This window comes from Cuculus canorus, chromosome 7, assembly GCF_017976375.1.
Source record: "Cuculus canorus isolate bCucCan1 chromosome 7, bCucCan1.pri, whole genome shotgun sequence".
In the NCBI taxonomy this organism is placed as follows: domain Eukaryota; kingdom Metazoa; phylum Chordata; class Aves; order Cuculiformes; family Cuculidae; genus Cuculus; species Cuculus canorus.
This window is the reverse complement of record NC_071407.1, coordinates 9,152,010-9,168,727: the sequence shown is the minus strand read 5'-3', so window position 1 is coordinate 9,168,727 and position 16,718 is coordinate 9,152,010. Positions and strand designations below refer to the sequence as shown.

General features: G+C 42.2%; 1 protein-coding gene across 1 annotated transcript; it reads left to right on the top strand.

Annotated features, from left to right (window-relative positions):
- Positions 1 to 1,358: 1,358 nt before the first annotated feature.
- On the top strand, positions 1,359 to 16,241 carry NRBF2 (nuclear receptor binding factor 2). The gene is made up of 4 exons (XM_054071911.1): positions 1,359 to 1,495; positions 12,160 to 12,244; positions 13,552 to 13,592; positions 14,706 to 16,241. Exons 1-4 carry the CDS (start codon positions 1,442 to 1,444, stop codon positions 15,420 to 15,422), a joined length of 897 nt encoding a protein of 298 aa, XP_053927886.1. The 5' UTR covers positions 1,359 to 1,441; the 3' UTR covers positions 15,423 to 16,241.
- The last annotated feature ends 477 nt before the right edge of the window (positions 16,242 to 16,718 follow it).

The window sequence follows — 16,718 nt, the reverse complement described above, 5'->3', positions numbered from 1 at the left end:
GTTGCCAAGCTAGTCCCTATAGCACAGGGATGGCTGGGAGCTATGGCATATCAGTCCATGTAGGCTCCCTCAGAGATCACAGACACCACTCATGTCTGAGGATCACAGCCTCAAGCTGTGCCAGGGGAGGTTCAGACCGGACAGCAGGAAAAAAATTTTCACCAAAAGGGTCATCATACAGTGGCAGAGGCTGCCCAGGGAAGTGGTGGAGTCCCCATCCCTGGAGGTATTTAAAAGACGGGGAGGTGAGGTGCTCAGGGTCGTGGTTTAGTGGCAGATAGGAACGGCTGGACTCCATGATCTAAGAGGTCTTTTCCAACCTACTGATTCTATGATCTACGAAGGGTACAAAGCGAATCTCGGACTTTCTTTATTTGCTGCTAATAAGCATTTTTGCTTCTTATTTTTCTAGGTGTCTCATCCTCCCCCCTTTCTCTCGCCACGCCTCCCTTCATTCTCCTTTAAGTCTATTCCTGTCACGCTGCTATGAATCCATTCCATCCTTAGCTCCACCCAAGAAAGTCTTACACAGTCCCTTTATGTCAGTTTTCTCCTCTAGGGAAGGGAAGGGGTGAACCATAAACGACATGAAGCCCATCAAACACAGCGCGGCACAGGTAGGGAGCTGCTGCCGCTCAGCCGGGGGGGCTTTGCTGCTCGGCGCCCTTCCCAGCCCATCTTTCCAAGGAACTTTGCTTTGAATCATTAACACCGCTCTCTTCAGCGCACACGCGTGTGGATGTGGCAGCTTTGGTGTCGCTGCCATTATCACCTGTTTTAGAATCAAGGAACGGTTTGGAAGAGACATTTAAGTGATCCCGCCGGGGGTGGAGGGGGCGGGAGCGGATCGAGGGGCGGCGCGAAGGCGGCCGTTGGGGAGGGCGGGAGCGGATCGAGGGGCGGCCGTTGGCGGGGGGGGTCGCGAGGCCCCCCGTCACGCGCTCGGTGCCGCGCCCGGCGCCCCCTCACGCCTCTCCCCCCGCCTCAAACGCAAGGTCAGGCAGAGCCGGAGCCAAAGCTCCGAATTAGCAGAGATTTGACCGTCGCGAGGTTCATAACGACACCAAAATGAGCCCTCTGGAAGGAACGCTGTTAGGTTCCTGGCAGAATTCACACAGGCGCCGGTGAGCTGGGGTGAACGTTCGACCCCAGCTCCCGCCTCACTGCACACACCGACGGGGATGGCGCTGCCCCGCCCCGGTAACACCCGCTCGCTCTCTAGAGCGCCAAAGCGAGCTCCAGCCCGTCTATCCCCGGGCAGCCTCGGTGCCGCGGTGAGGGCGGCCCATGGGGCGGGGCGGGCGCAGCGCGCGTTGCCAAGGCGACGCGGAGTCTCGCGCGAGCGGCGGAGTCTCGCGAGGCGGCGCGCGGGCCGCGCCGGGCGGAAACGCGCGCCGTGTTTACAAACCCGGCGGGGCGGGGGCGCCCCCCTCAGCGCCCCATGTGCCCGCGGCCCCCGCCGCCCATGGAGGTGATGGAGGCGCCCCTCAACCTGGTGAGCGCCCGCAGCCGCTGCCGTCGGCCCTGGGGCGGGGTCCTGCGGGGAGGAGTGGGGGAGTGTATGGGGGGAAGAGGCTCGGCGGGAGCCAGGCCGAGCGTTGCCTGGGCTGCGGCTGCGGCAGAGCGAGGGAGGGGATTTTGCCCCTCTGCTCTCCTGAGACCCCGCCTGGAGCCCTGTGCCCCGTTCTGGAATCTCCGACAGGAGGAGGAAATGCAACTGTTAGAACAGGTCCAGAGGAGGCCACGGAGGTGATGGGGGGGGAGGCTGAGCACCTCCCGCACGAGAACAGGCTGAGAGTTGGAGTTGTTCAACCTGGAGAAGACAAGGCTCCGGGGAGACCTTAGAGCGACCTTCCAGTAGGGAAAGGGGCTCCAGGAAGGGTGGGGAGGAACTGTTTACAAGGATGCGTAATGGTAGGACGAGGGGGAATGACGTTAAATTGGAAGGGGGAAGATTTAGACTAGACATTAGGAAGAAATTCTTCACCATGAGGGTGGTGAGGCACTGGCCCAGGCTGCCCAGGGAAGGTGTGGATGTCTCCTCCCTGGAGGTGTTCAAGGCCAGGTTGATGTGGTCTTGGGCAGCCTGATCCAGTGGGAGGTGTCCCTGCCCATGGCAGGGGGCGGAACTGGATGGGCTTTAAGGTCCCTTCCAACCCAAACCATTCTGTGGTTCTCCTCGCTTACCGGACACAGAGGCGCCGCTGGAACAGGGCCCGGGGCCCCCTGCCTGGGGCAGTGCGGAGGCGGCAGCCCCCGGGCTCGGCTCCCCTGTCCGGGAGATCCGGAGGGGCTGGGAGGGGCGAAACTGGGCAGCGGGGCGTGCGTCTGTACGGGTGGATTTGGAGGTCTGGCCCAAGCATGGGGGACGCCCTGAAAGGAAAGGCTTAGATGGCACATGTCACATTTCCGGGAGTTTAAAGAGTCCGAGAGACTTATCGGTGACCGCTGTTCACTGTATGCTGCTTTTAATTTCAGAAGGTGAAATGCTTTAAAACCTTAAATGAGTAATTACTCTGCTTAAATTACTCTCTAAGGAACTTCACCTGAAACACAAATGTCTGAAAAACACATCTTCACAAAAGCTAGTTAGAATTTAAACAGTCAACACTGGTAGGTTTCTGTGACACAGAGAAAATCTAAGATCACAAAGAGTTAATTCTCTGCTGCCTTACAGGTTTTATGAAAGCTGTACCTAGACTTCGCCTTCATGTGCGGTGATGCAAAGAGCATAACTTTAGAAAACTAGCCTTGGTCCAGCAGTCCAATTAGCCAGGAGCAGCACGCCAGGAACAAAGATGTAGTGCTTCCAAGAATGAGTTTGATCTAGAAATTGTTTAGACATTGCCATACAAACCTTGGAGACTTGTGTCAGTTTAGTTTTAAATCAAAGCTTATTTGCTCCAGCTTAATGTCAGTCCTGACAAATCCTCACCTGCTCTGTATGGAGTCAGTCAGGTATTTCTGGATTGCACTCTAACTTCAGAAAGGCATTGCGGACCACCCATGGAATTAAGGCTGACAGCGTAGCAGGAAGATGGTCTCTTTAGCACAGCACGAAGTAGAAAGGTCTTGTAACTTGTTGATATGATGGGTTTGAAGTCAGGCAAACTTGCAGCACGGTAATGTAGGAGGGGTAAAATATAGCTATTTCACGGACCCTGTAAAAACTTCCCAAACAGTAGATCTAGTGCACGAGTAAATGGCTGAAAGTAGCAACTCTGACATTGCAGATCTCACTGCAGTTGGTGTTTCTTACTGAGACTACATACTGAGGACTTTAAGGATGACAAGAATGTGACTAGAGCCTGATTGATGAAGCTCTGACCACAACAGGAGTGTGCAGTTACCGTGCCTGTCTAGCAGCAGACTAATAAGATCAAGACACTTCTGTGTAACAGATGATACAGGGAAAAAAGTTGCTTTATATAGAAAATTAGGAAGTTGCCTGCATGACCGTTAATTCTGTATTTGAGCATCTGCCCTTAGTTACTGGAAAGCTGATCTGACAAAAAAAAAATCTTTAGTATTTTTGCCTATCCTAATGTCTCCATTTTCCTCTTAACACCTAGCACACTGACTCTATTTAATCACTTATTGGTGTGTTTCAGTTTCAGTTATTTTTCATATATTTGACTATTTTCTTAGTCTTCCTAATTACAGGTGGCATGCTATACCTTATTGGATTGTGCTGATTTCAACTGCATTCTTTTTCTACCTTCTGAAAGACTAGTTTCCCTCAAAATAATATTTTAGCTTCATGTGTCTGGGTCTTAATGCATTAAACTATGAAGGATATTACTAAAGTTTAATTATATTTTGATTTCCCTGATTTGCTTCTTGCCTTCTGTAGATGGCACTAGGCAGATACTGATTTGCTTTCCAGATCTGTTTTTAAAAAAAAACAAAAAACAAAAAACGAACCAAACCTGTAACTACAGTGTTTGTTCCTTCATGGAAGTTTTAATTGTTGACCTTTAGGTCTAATGATTTCAATGAGACATGGGCTTATTTTTTTAGAATTTGTAGCCTTTAGTTCTCCAGACTCCCCCCCCTTTTTTTCCCCTTTAAAAATATTCTTATATTTTTGTATACCTTCTGTGCCATTGTCGCATGCTTAAAAAATAATCATGCTGAGTCTAACCCTGTCTTCCCCTCTTTTTAACCTTTCTAGGGCTTGTGCCACAAAACTAACTGCTGATCTGATTTTTCCACTGAGCTGTCCTCACGGTATTCATTGTATCCAGTGATACTTCATTTGGGAATAAATTTAAACAACTTCCCCAAAATCTGTTGCCATCTGAGTTGTTAGAACCATAAGAAAGTATTTTGGAGCAGCTCTGGTCATTCATTTTGTCTCACCCTTTTTCCCTCCTTCCCTCTCCCCTTTTTTTGTGTACTGTATGCTTTGCAGATGATAATATTATCTAATCTTGAAGGAATGGGTTAAAGCCCTGATGCTTTTATTAATAAGGAAGCCAGTTCTTAGGCCTACAAATAAAATATTTAGGTTATGTTGTGGAACTCAGAACTGGTATGGACTAAGTGCAGTCGCTGCACCTGCAGGCAACCATATAGTGGCTATATAGTCCAGTTGAACGCTTGTTTCACACATAATCCAGTGCCATAAACTAAGATATCTCAACACTCTTTAACATATTAAAACTTGTAGTACAAAAGCATGAAGGTAAGTCTCATAAGAAAAGATGCGTTTTGAAAAAATGGGAAAAAAAAGGCAGTTAAGAGTTCATTTTACCTGCTGTAGGAGCAATTCCTACTGCCATCTGGATGAGGCAAGGAATTCTGATCTCACATACAGTAATACTTTTAACTTTAGCTATATGAGCAAAAGGTATCAGTTAAGAAGCACAACAGCACACTGACTATTAGAGGTCTGGAAATAATACAGTAAAAATATAAGGCAAATAGTATCAGCCTCAAGAAGAGGCTAAAAAGAAAACTTGCCTATTAAACAGTCTGACACTCAGGACTTTGTAACTGCAGATTCTTCTTTAATACCTCAGTATCTTCTTATAGAATATTTGCTGAGGAGCCATACCACCTCTATCTTGTACCCTTCCTTTAGGATAATAGCACTTTGTATGGTTTATAATAAAATACAATCTAAAATCTGGTGAATATCAGCAGTAAGTTTCTTGAAGTGTAAGGAACCCAGCTCAAAGAGCTGTTCTTTTAACGAAAACCAGAAAGCACAGACCAGTGGCTGGAGTGAGAATAACACTATAAAAAGAAAAATAAATATGCAATATAGAAGAGTAGGAGAAGAAAATGCTTTCTAAGCATCTGTGAAAGTTTACCGGAGGCCAAAGTATTTAAACCATATGGGCCCATGTGTTTGAGACTTAACGCCAACCTGCACCTCTGTTATTTTGATTGCAAAACTGGGAATATTATGTTAATCTACAGAAATGTCCACTGAATCCAGGTGGTTTTATTTTGGGGGTTTTTTTGGTTTGGTTTTTTTTTTAATAAAGCTTAATTTGGAAACTATTTTACTTGCTTTTCCAATCTAAAATGGGGGAAAAAAAGAGGCAGATGCACTCAATTCTGAACTCAAGATAGAGAAAACAAGCTTTTAGGTAATAAAAGTGGAAGTATCATGATATGCCTAATACAAAGTTTGTTTTTACCACAGGCCTGTCTTTGTTTTCCCAATAACAACATTATCTGTATGAGGCCATTCATTTCAGTATGGTTTGAACCCATAAATGCTGCAGCATTTCTGTCTGAGTAAAGTGACTGGATGTGCTGAGGTAGATACTCAGCTGAACAGCCAGATCAGCAATGGCCTCCTTGAAAAGGCTCTACATTGTATTCAGTCATATAACTACTATTAAAGCACAATACAAAGCTGCTGCATGTTGCACTTATAATGACTTGCAGTAGCTCCCAGTCAAGAACATAACTAGCAAAGTAATTGGTGGTTGACAGAGGCATTATTTCCTCACTGATAGCTGTGCAGTTTGTGTACCAGCAGCTTCCTGCTGCATCATGCTGGCATTATGCGAGTGTCATAAAGCCACGCGGTTCAGCTCTGAGTAAGTGTCTCTAACAGCTTAAAGACCCAAATGAAGGTGTCTCATAGGGTCCTGGGGAGGCAGCAGACTGAAGTCATGGCTGAAGCATTTCTGCCCCACTTTGTTTGGAATCGCTGCTCCAGGAATAGTTTTACTGGATCATTTGTTGTGATGATTCAGTTGTCCCTACTGAGGAGTAATTCAGTTGCTGTAGCAGTTTGAGCTGTGTGGTGTAGGGCTACCTATAGGAGCCCAGATTGGTTTTGTTTAATATCAGAGCAGTGGAGATGTTCTCCGTAAGCTTATAACCTCCAGTTAGCAAGACTTGTATAGTACCAGCTGCAGCACTGTGTATGAGGACAAGAAAGTATTACCCAAGCAGCTGAGAACTGTAGGTATGCAAAATGGCTCTGACAAGCAAGTTGAAGCATTTAGTGCTTTTATCATACTAAATGGATTAAAAGGAAGAGAACAAGGTTTATTTGACTATGCAATAGGTATAAGTACACCACACCTTAATGAAGTTGCAGGTGATCAGGGAAAGAGCTGCAACTGTGACTCCACTTAACCTGAGCAGCATGAATGACAGTTGGTTTCATTCCAGATCTTTAAATTGCATTTGCATGGTGTGGAACTCAGACTAACCATTTTACCTTAAAAGAGAGTGGGAACACACACATAGTCAATTAGAGCTATTCAGTGAATTAATGTTGATTGGCTAAACAACTGGTTGCTTGTCTACCTGTATATTCTAATACTGTTGCTTGCAAGCGAGTTGAACTTCAATGTATTTGCAGTTCAATACAAAGTGAAGAGTCTGTTAGTATTGAGAATACATTCTCAGTGAGAGCTTCACATACTTGTTTTCTCTGTAGGCACACTGACCTGTGATTTACAGTTGAGTCATTGTTGTGTCAACTTTGCTAAGTACAGTCTTTCACAAATAGAAAATTGAGCCAACGTGGCTAGTGGTGTTGGCCGAGCAGCCACAGTGTGCTCTGCCATATTTTGTTTCTCCTTCAGTCAACTCTAACTTTCTTTGTAGAATATAAGGAGTATTTTAAGGGGGCTTGCTTCTATGCTATGCATTACCATTTCTTTAGGCTTAGTGGCAAACATATTCCCATTATTTAGCATAAGTTACAGTACAACTCTATTATTTTCACTTTTAGTGTAACTGCTTGCAATATAAGCACTTTCCATAGGCATCCCGAGTTTTATTCATCATGATTGCACTTTTTTTTAATGAAAAAAATTGATGACCATAGTTTATTCTTAGACTTTTTGTGTCAAACTTTGCACTTGAATTGTCTCTTCATTCCATTTTCCAATGCATATGCAGACAGACACCTTTCTAAGTTAACTATTTCCTGGTAAGTATGAGTTTGAAACAAGCTTCTGTCGGTGTAGCCCTGACACAGTTGCAACACCTCATCCTGCACCTTGCAGCCTGCTGCTGTAAACATCCACTTGAAAGACATGAAGATACTTAGCACTCTTTTGTACAGTATGGAAGCAATGAAAGATGCACTTTCTGACTCTCCCTTTCTCCAAAATACATTCTTAGAGAAACAGCCCTGTATGCTTAAGGAAACAAATCCCCAAATAGATCCCTCATATCTCAAAAAATCACTTTCATCTTTGCTTTCAGCAGTAAGAGCACAAGTATTGATCCTTTCTGGCAAAGATAGCTGATATCTGCAGTCCATAGCATGAAATAGATGGTGTTAGCAGGAAATAGTGGTTTCACTTAAAACACTTACAAAGTGTTATATTAGACAAAACTTCTTTGCAGTTAGCTTTCCTCAGGCCCCATCATTTTAGCAACTATGTTTTCATGCATTCATTTGTAACTATTATTAAGGCATTTGATCTGAGCTTCATGATCATATTAAAATATATCACTTTCTAGAGAGTCTGTTACAATGAACGAAGAAGGCTGTAGTCTTAATGTCTGGTGCCAGGCTTTGTCCAGTGAGGAGCTGTTCTTATTAGAGGCACAGAGAAAAATGAAACATACGCAGGACAATCTATCTCAGCTACAGGAGGACTGTTGCAAGTTGCTGCACTTAAGAGAGGATAGCAGATTTGCCCTATCTGAAAATGATTAGGACTACATCTACCTGTTAAAGTTACTGTAGGATCAAGCTGTTTTTTTTCCTGTTACTCTTCTTTCTAGAATAGCTAGCCAACACCTGTAATCATATGGGAAAAGCAGCACCTTTTTTTTTTCCCCCTTACCTAAGCTAGAATCTTGGTGGTAATTCTTTAGGTCCTAATGGTGCATGATCTCTAGAAAGAAAACTAGCACTTTTATTTTTCAGTTTGAGGGAGTAATGAGAAATTTGGCCTTATGGCTTCACTTCTCATGGAAAAAAAAATAAGCTGGGTGTTAATTTTTGGGCTGCTAAAGAATGCTGTGGGCAAAGATGAGACTTGCACTGCCATTTTAGAGGGTTTGATTTTTTTTTTTTCTTATTCTGTTGTATAGAGATTACATAGGCAATAACTTGGGCTAGTTATGTAGAAAATCAAAGAAGAGCATTTCTCTGGAACACCAGTACAAAATTAAAAATGCAGATATAATTTCTTAATGTATCAGATATAGTTGGAAAATTGGAGGAAATCTGTCTAGCTTACCTGCTTCTTTAGTTGATAGCGTGGTTCATCTGACAATATATGGCATGCACACATCCCTTAAGAACCAAACATATTGGAGCAAGGTGAGGAAGCTTTTTAGCTTGGTCATCCTTCACTCACACTTGCTTTCCCTTAGGGGAGTCAAGTTGTTACACCTGTCCATTTGACTACTGGGAATTCCAGCTCATCTGGACTGGGAGGGACATCTGGAAGTAGTTGCTAAACTGCTTCCCTCCTTCAATTCCAGAGCTTGTTAATAAGTTATAATTGTTCTTAAACCACATCCTACATTTATTTCCAGTACTACAACTGGAAGAGAGAAGATAAAAAGCAGATCTGTAAACCCACTGCAGTTGTACAGAAGCTGTTTCTGTAATCACCACCGCAACAGGACCAAAGTCAAAGCAATCCTGCTTGAATCTGTTGAGAACCAGGATAGCAGCTTCAGAACTGTTGGTGCAAACACCTTCCTCTAGCATAAGATGAAACCAGGGATAAACTTGAGAGCCATTTTTATCGCTTTATGATACAGGACCAATTTTTCCATTGTCAGTTTTATAGTGGGATACAGGCGACTCTGGGTTCAAAATAGATTTGCTAACATTGGTAGATGCTGTGTGGCCAAGTGTAACTGAGCACTAAGAACAAACCAGCAGATTAGATGAGATGCGGAAGCTATTGCCATGATGCATGGCTATTAAACATACAAGTACTTCTGCTGCAGCTTCATCACTTGCTGCTAGGAAACAGCACCACTAATTTCTTCAGACTGCTGGTGATAAATAATCGACCATGAAAATGGAAGAAATTCCTCCTTCCTTCCACAATCAACTAATTGGAAGGAGCACTCACAGGGTGGAATAAATGAGCAAATGTTTCCTTGTCAAGCTGGCAGGAAAACATAATATCAGGAATTCCTCCCCCAGGTCTGACTGCAAAACACCTAGCTTTCTCACACAGGACTGTGTTGAAACTGGTTTTTCTCTGCTGCGGTTCCTGTTGTTTCCACTGAGGAAGTCTGAAGTCTGTTGCTCTGCATCAGAGTAAGATGGCCTGACATCTATATATTTTGCTATAACATCAAGAAAGGCATTTTGACCTTGTAATTGGAGGATCCTAGCTTTTCATTTTGTCTAGCACTTCTGGACTTTTGTTATCCTAATTTTATTCACAGTCTAGCCCAACTTCTTCAGACTGCCTTCAGCTTTACTAGGTGTTAATTGAGAATGGAAATAATTTAATTACTCAATCAAATAACAACTGACTGTCCTCAAATGTTCTGTATGTGCGTAAGTGATTTGGGTATGACTGTGCTCTGGTAGTTTAAAACATATGAAAATAGCACTTGAAAACAATCAGACTGGTGTTCTTATATGTAGAAACTACTAAAAGGAACCAGGCCCTGGCTTGTTGAATTGCTTTCTTAGCTCTTCTGTGTCTAGCTGCCCTGTTTCATCTTTCCTTCTTTTTTTTAGACCTGTCCATGCAGTTTGCAGAAGCAGCTGTATCAATATTACTTTATTGAAAAATTGTTTTGCAAGGAGCTAGCTCAGGTGTTTTTAAGTCCATGACATAGCTACTTTGTAACTGGATGAGCTACCATGAATAACTGAGGAGATGCTGTATATGAGCTGATACTGTTCATTCGTTCTCGTGGGAAATAAGCTTATCTTTCCGACATGTGTCATTTATAGGAGTCCATAGAAAAAGGCCATAAAAGAGATGATTTTCTAATAGAAAAATATTTCCTCTTATGAGATTGTTTAACCTGCAGAAGAAACAGGGCAGAAGAAACAGGGAATGCTGACAATGCTATGAGGATTTAATGAAGATGAGGAAGAATATAACTGAAATATTTGTTGTGAAGAATCAAGGATGAGGTTTTGTGTCGTGTTTTGGGGTTTTTTTGTTTATATTAGCATATGAAGTCCATTTTTTGAAAGCCAAATGTTTAAATGCAGTGATTTAACTTCTAGGGTTTATTTAAGAACAGCTGTTGTCCAAAGGAATGTTTTCTGAAGAAGTCATTCTCTTCTATGGCATCAGAGCTGCTGGTAGAAAGTAGAACTTGCTGTAATGCTGTAGCTGATAAGTCAATTTGCAGGACAAAGATGACAAATTTATCTGCATTTTGGAACTTACTTTTAAAATGGGTGTTAGTATAATTACCGTGTTAGTCTTGATAGAATGGTTTGGATTATCTGACCTTTGATGCTTCTTCCAAGACTGCAAGAGACAGAGAAAAGTGTAATTCCATAAGGCCTGTAGGGAACCAGCTGTCCTAGGATCTTAGGATGTGGACAAATGCTCTCATTTTTATGTTCATCCAGAAACATGCTTAAAGTGAGTCAGTGATTTATATTCACCAAACATCTGAAGTCTGATACATTTTATGCCTTTATCTGGGCAAGGGAGGGAATTGAGAATTTGTATGGGTCAGAGAAAGAATTACAGAGGCAGATTTCAGATTTTCAGTTGTTTCCCCTGTAAGTTCAGCCAGTATGGATTTTGGAAAGGCTCTCTTGAAAAACAGTAATCTTACAAGGAAAACACTTTCTTCAGATTTTTAAGTGTCGTATATGGCTTCAAAGAGTAGCGCCTGATACCTGATGTCTGTTTACATCAAGCTCAACATGTAGTGAAGCGGTTATGAATGGTCTGTGTTACAGACAGCCTTGCCAGTTCATGGTTGTGGCCTTCCACATTACATAGCTCGCCTTGGAGGAAGGACAGTAAAATTCATGTCTTGTAGTAATGGCAAAAGGACTTGCTTTCATGAGTGTGGTGATGCTGGTTATGCACTGCTGTTTCTCACTGAGCAAATGCAAGTATTTGCATCAGTTGCTTTCTTTCAGTGGCATCCTTAAATCTGCCTTAGTGGTTCACATTAGTGGCTTACAAATGCTAGTATAGACTTTAATGTTGTACAGCATCAATGTGACTTTGATAACTTTAACTATGGCTGTGCTGCTTCCATTTAATTGGTGTAAGCTACAAATGGAAAAACCAATGGTCTTGTGCAATTGCTTCATCCAGAAGGCAAAGCCTTTTGGGCACAGGGCAGCAGAAAATGTCACACCAGCTCTAAGTTTAACATAATTCAAATATCTTGTGTTCTGCCAGGTAAATCAATCCTAAATACTTACTTCTTATGGCCTTACTGGTCTTTTTACCCAATTACAGTGAATGCCTGCCTATAGAAAAGAATATGTACTTTCTGAGGAACAGCTTCAAAAGCATTTTGTTGTGTATACACTGCCTTTGCTGTGTTAACAAACTTCAGTTCTTACCTGCATACAGATTCTTGTAAAGTCGTACTAAAAAAAGAAATAATAAAGCTTGGAAAGGAGTGGAAGATCTGAGCCTAAAAGTCTGGGAACTGGAATCAGTGCAGATTTCTTAGATATACTGATTACTTTTAAAACACATATAGTTATTTGTCAGTTAACCCTCACTGATATAATGCTCTTTTTATTTTAAGGCTCACCAGCAGAGCAGAAAAGCAGATCGTTTGTTGGCAGCAGGGAAATATGAAGAAGCAATTTCTTGTCACAAAAAAGCTGCTGGTGAGTAGATATTTCTCACATTCCAGCTCTTAAAATTGATTTCTGGATTAGCAAAATTTTTATTCTTAAAATGTGAACTTGTTTTCCAGTCCAGATCAAGCACTCTTTTGGAAACTTTTTTTCTAATATGAGCAGCTAAACTCAGGTGTTTCCAGAGTTGTTTTAATTGGGGGTGGTTGTCACTGTGAAGGAAATTCTTGACTGAAGATGAAGCCAAGACTTTGTCAGGTGCAAACTGCAGTTATGGACCTGCTGTAAGCCAGTTTCACTTTACACTTTGTATTTTCTACACTGCTTTCATAGCTTATCTCACCTGCTTTTTCTGTTGATAAAGGAAATACTTAGACAAATATTTGCTTACAGAAGTTTACTTACTTCCCTTTCCGAATGTCTGAATCAAACCAGCTAAGAACAGGTGATGAGCTCAGCTTTCCCAGAAATCAAGCAAAACAGCGGATTGCATCGCAGGCCTTGATGCTGGGATTAACAGCCCCTCCTAAATTACACTTCGGCCTTCTACCTGTCTATTTAACTGGTTGTGCTTAATTATTTGTGTTGGAGTCCATCAGCTGGCTGACTGTGAGGCAACTGCTTGGCAGAAGAAGAAAGAGGAAGTCTTAATTGATGCAACAAGTAGGACATTTCTAGTGACAGGGCTTGTGTGGAGGCAAAATAAGTGGCTACTTGGAACATCATAACCTAGATACCAGACATTCTCACTTTCCATTCATAAACACTAGAAAAAAATACAAACTAATATAGTTTCTTTGGTGTTTATGAGTGCTCAGAGCAATGAGGGATAGCACTTACATCTTAATATGCAGGCTTTTTTTTTTTAGTTTCCTTCACTTCATATACCAAGCCAAAACCCAGAAATGCATTGAGTGTTTCTTGCTTTACTTTGACTGATGATTCTGTATTATCTTACATCCTTCTGAATTTGGTTAAGAATTTCTTACACCTTGTCATTTTCAGCACCAGCAAGATATGCTCAAAAGTTCTGCTCTGACTCTAAACCAGCACGTTGCTGGTCCTCCTCAGAAGAACAAATTGGAACAACCTGAGCCAACGGGATGCCATGGGAAGGGTGTAGCATGTACTATGTGACCTTACAATAATTTTTTCAGACTTTTGAAAAACAGCAGGTGCTTCCAGCCACTGTAGCTTGGTAAATACTTTTCCTCTGGACTGCTGCTTTTATGTGGAGATTCAGAATGCGGAAGGTCTGAAGTCTTTTATTAGCGTTTATGGAAACATTCAGGTTTTGAAACCCTGTTCTAAGTGTGTATCAATTTTCTCTTCTGCAGCATACCTTACAGATGCCATGAAGCTGACCCAGTCAGAGCAGGTGAGACCAAAATGCAGCAGATGCCATAGCTCTGTTGTGTGCCTGCATGTCATATCATGTCACAACTGATCATACCCCTCTTGGGCCTTAGCCTCTGCATAGTTGTCTGAACCAGGAGTTTTAGAAGTGCGGTGATGCTTGTCTTCCTTGAGAGTTGTTCCAAGTTTATGTGGAACAAGGACAAGAGAATTACTAACCCATCTAAGCATTCTCTAACAGTGGTTTCTAGTCTGCCAAGATGTCTTCAAGTAGGCAATAAAACCTGTTTCATACTTAACTTTTGCTCTGAGGTACTTGGGCTGTTTTGCTGAGACACAAAGCTGAGCATCTTATCTATAGTCCATCATTTTGGTTTTATTCATCCTGACTGGGGGGATCTTCAGAACAACAGCCTTACACCTTTCCTTATTGCACAAATATGTCTGTGAATGTAGTAGTGTAAGTCTGTTCAGCACTTTTACAGCAGCAGGCTAAACTCAATATATAATGTTATTAAAGCAAATAACCCTTGGAGATAGAACATCCGTCTTTTTTCTGATGGGTAGTTCTTGTAGAAAAATGGTAGCCTCTTACTGAGTTGGTTCCCATGAGATATTAACCACCATGCCACCCCTTCGTTAAATATGTCTGAATCATTTGGGATCATATCTGGCCTGCAGTACTCTTATGCTTAGTGTTGGGTGTTATTAATATATCTACAAAGATACCATCACAGAAGCATACAAACGGTTTGTATGATTTAACTAAAGTGTGGCTGTGTGTGCCAAGTGAATCTCTTCCTTGTTGGCCTCTGCTCAGAGATATTATCATAACCTGGTCAAGTGAAGTAAAAACATCAAACAAACAAACAAACAAAAAGACCAAATGTTAAGTCATTCCTTCGCAATACTGGTTTTTATGCTAAATCTGGGTGACGTATCTGAATCTGCTGCATTATACAAGTCAAGAGCTCTTGTTGGATTTAGTATCTTGATAACAAAAGCTCCTTCCCCTCCCGTGGGCATGCTGTGATGCTGTTTATGTAAATATTTACATACATGTGTCTTTACTTACGTGAATATTCATGTGGGATTAGGGTTCACTGCTTAAATTGTTTAATCTGTTCTTTCTCAGGCTCAGCTGTCACTGGAATTACAAAGGGACAGTCACATGAAACAGTTACGGCTCATCCAGGAGAGGTGGAAAAGGGCAAAGAGAGAGGAAAAGCTGAAAGCCCAGCAGAATGCTGAGAAAGAAATTGCTGCACATCTTCAGACTTCTTATAAGCCATCTGCTGAAGACTCTGATGATCAAAATGTATTGGTTCCTGTTACTCAGAAATACAGCCCTGCTGCAGAAAAACACTCACAGGATATTCAGGGTATCTTTGACAGGGACCCGGATACACTGTTATTTCTGCTTCAGAAAAAAAAGGAGCCAGTAGAAGCATGTATTGGGAGTAAAGCTCCAAAAGATGACAAAACAATAATAGAAGAGCAGGCAACCAAAATTGCAGATTTGAAACGGCACATAGAATTTCTTGTAGCTGAAAATGAAAGATTAAGGAGAGAGAATAAGCAGTTAAAAGCAGAACGAGCTAGACTCCAAAAATCTCCAGTAGACAAGGAGCTGGATGTAGATGCTGACTTTGTCGAGAAGTCAGAGTTGTGGGGTCTGCAGCAACACGCAGAATCTACTTCTTCAGCTGCAAGTTGGCAGAAGTTTGCAACAACTGCTGGGAAGGCAAAGGACATTCCAATACCCAACCTTCCCCCACTGGACATCCCGTCTCCTGAACTCCCTCTGCTGGAACTCTCTGAAGATATACTGAAAGGACTGATGAACAGTTAAAAAACAGGAAAAGTGCTCAAGGTAGTTACCCAAACTTAAGAAAAGGGAAAGCCACCAGGACAATGGTGATCTGAGGGCAGAAACATCTAACACAATCCTACTGTTGGAGAAAAGGCATTAAAGCAACTTTGCTACTGTGAAAAACGCATCATATCTGATCTACTTCATGAAAGTTAAAGGTACCATAATCGGTATAAGATTGCAAACTCTAGTCTTTCTCCTAATGGTTCAAACCAAATGACTGCCTGGAGAATGTTTCAAGTAACACAATCCTTCAGGGTTTTAAAGTATGCTATATGTAATAGTTATCTATAATGCCATAAATGATGGTGCAGAACCTAACTGTTATGGTTGCCAGTTGGCTGCCACTTCATATTGAAAAATGCTTTCTAGCATGAATTTAAACTGTGCATTTCATTATGCATAACTTTGTTAATTCAGATACAGTGCAATTTATGAACCTCCTAGATGGATTTACGTGCCACGCTCTATGCTCCTGACCATGTTAACCTCAAGTCAGGAGAGGTTTTAATTTCCATTCTATGAAGGAACCAACTTATTAGTTCTGTTGACGAGGTTTTTTTGGGTTATCTGTTTACATAACTAATCAGGGTGCATCGACTCTAGCTTTTGGTTTCTGTATAAAGTGACATTGTTTAAAAAAGAAGAATCTATACTTAAGGAAAAATACCCTTTTTGTTTTCAGTGATGCATGAATGGAAGTAATTCTAGCTGGCAGTATTTGATTGAAAAAGAAATTGTTTACAGCTTAACCTGATTCAAAAAGGATATGAAAATAAAAACCAAGGTGTTTTGACACTGAATGTGTGTTACATCTCTACAAATGTTGCAGACTATAAAAAAACAAGATTTATACGACCAGTGTTAGTACACATGTACAGCTGAACTTCTGCATTCATCATCCAGCAGATGCAGGAAAGCTGGGATGAATTAATAGGGCCTTGCCTACAGGTGAAGTGACTTGGCAATAGCTGGTCTCTTAACCCCTACAGAGTGCCAAGTGTCAGATGAAAGAGCACTGTGTTTTTTCTTTGAGACAGGCTACCTGGAGCTGAACGAACCGTGCCACAAGAGCTGAGCACACCCCCTCGGTTTTGGTTTCTGAGGAGGGTGGTGCAGCCCTGGTCACACTCGGTGCCTTTCAGCATGGCCCAACCCGTGCTGTGCCCAGCTCCAGAGCTGGATTCCTGCCTGAACTGAGGTGCTGCAATGTGTAGTTAGTGGAGACATTAGTTAACTTCAGCTGTTACTGATTAATGAAAAACACTAAGTGTT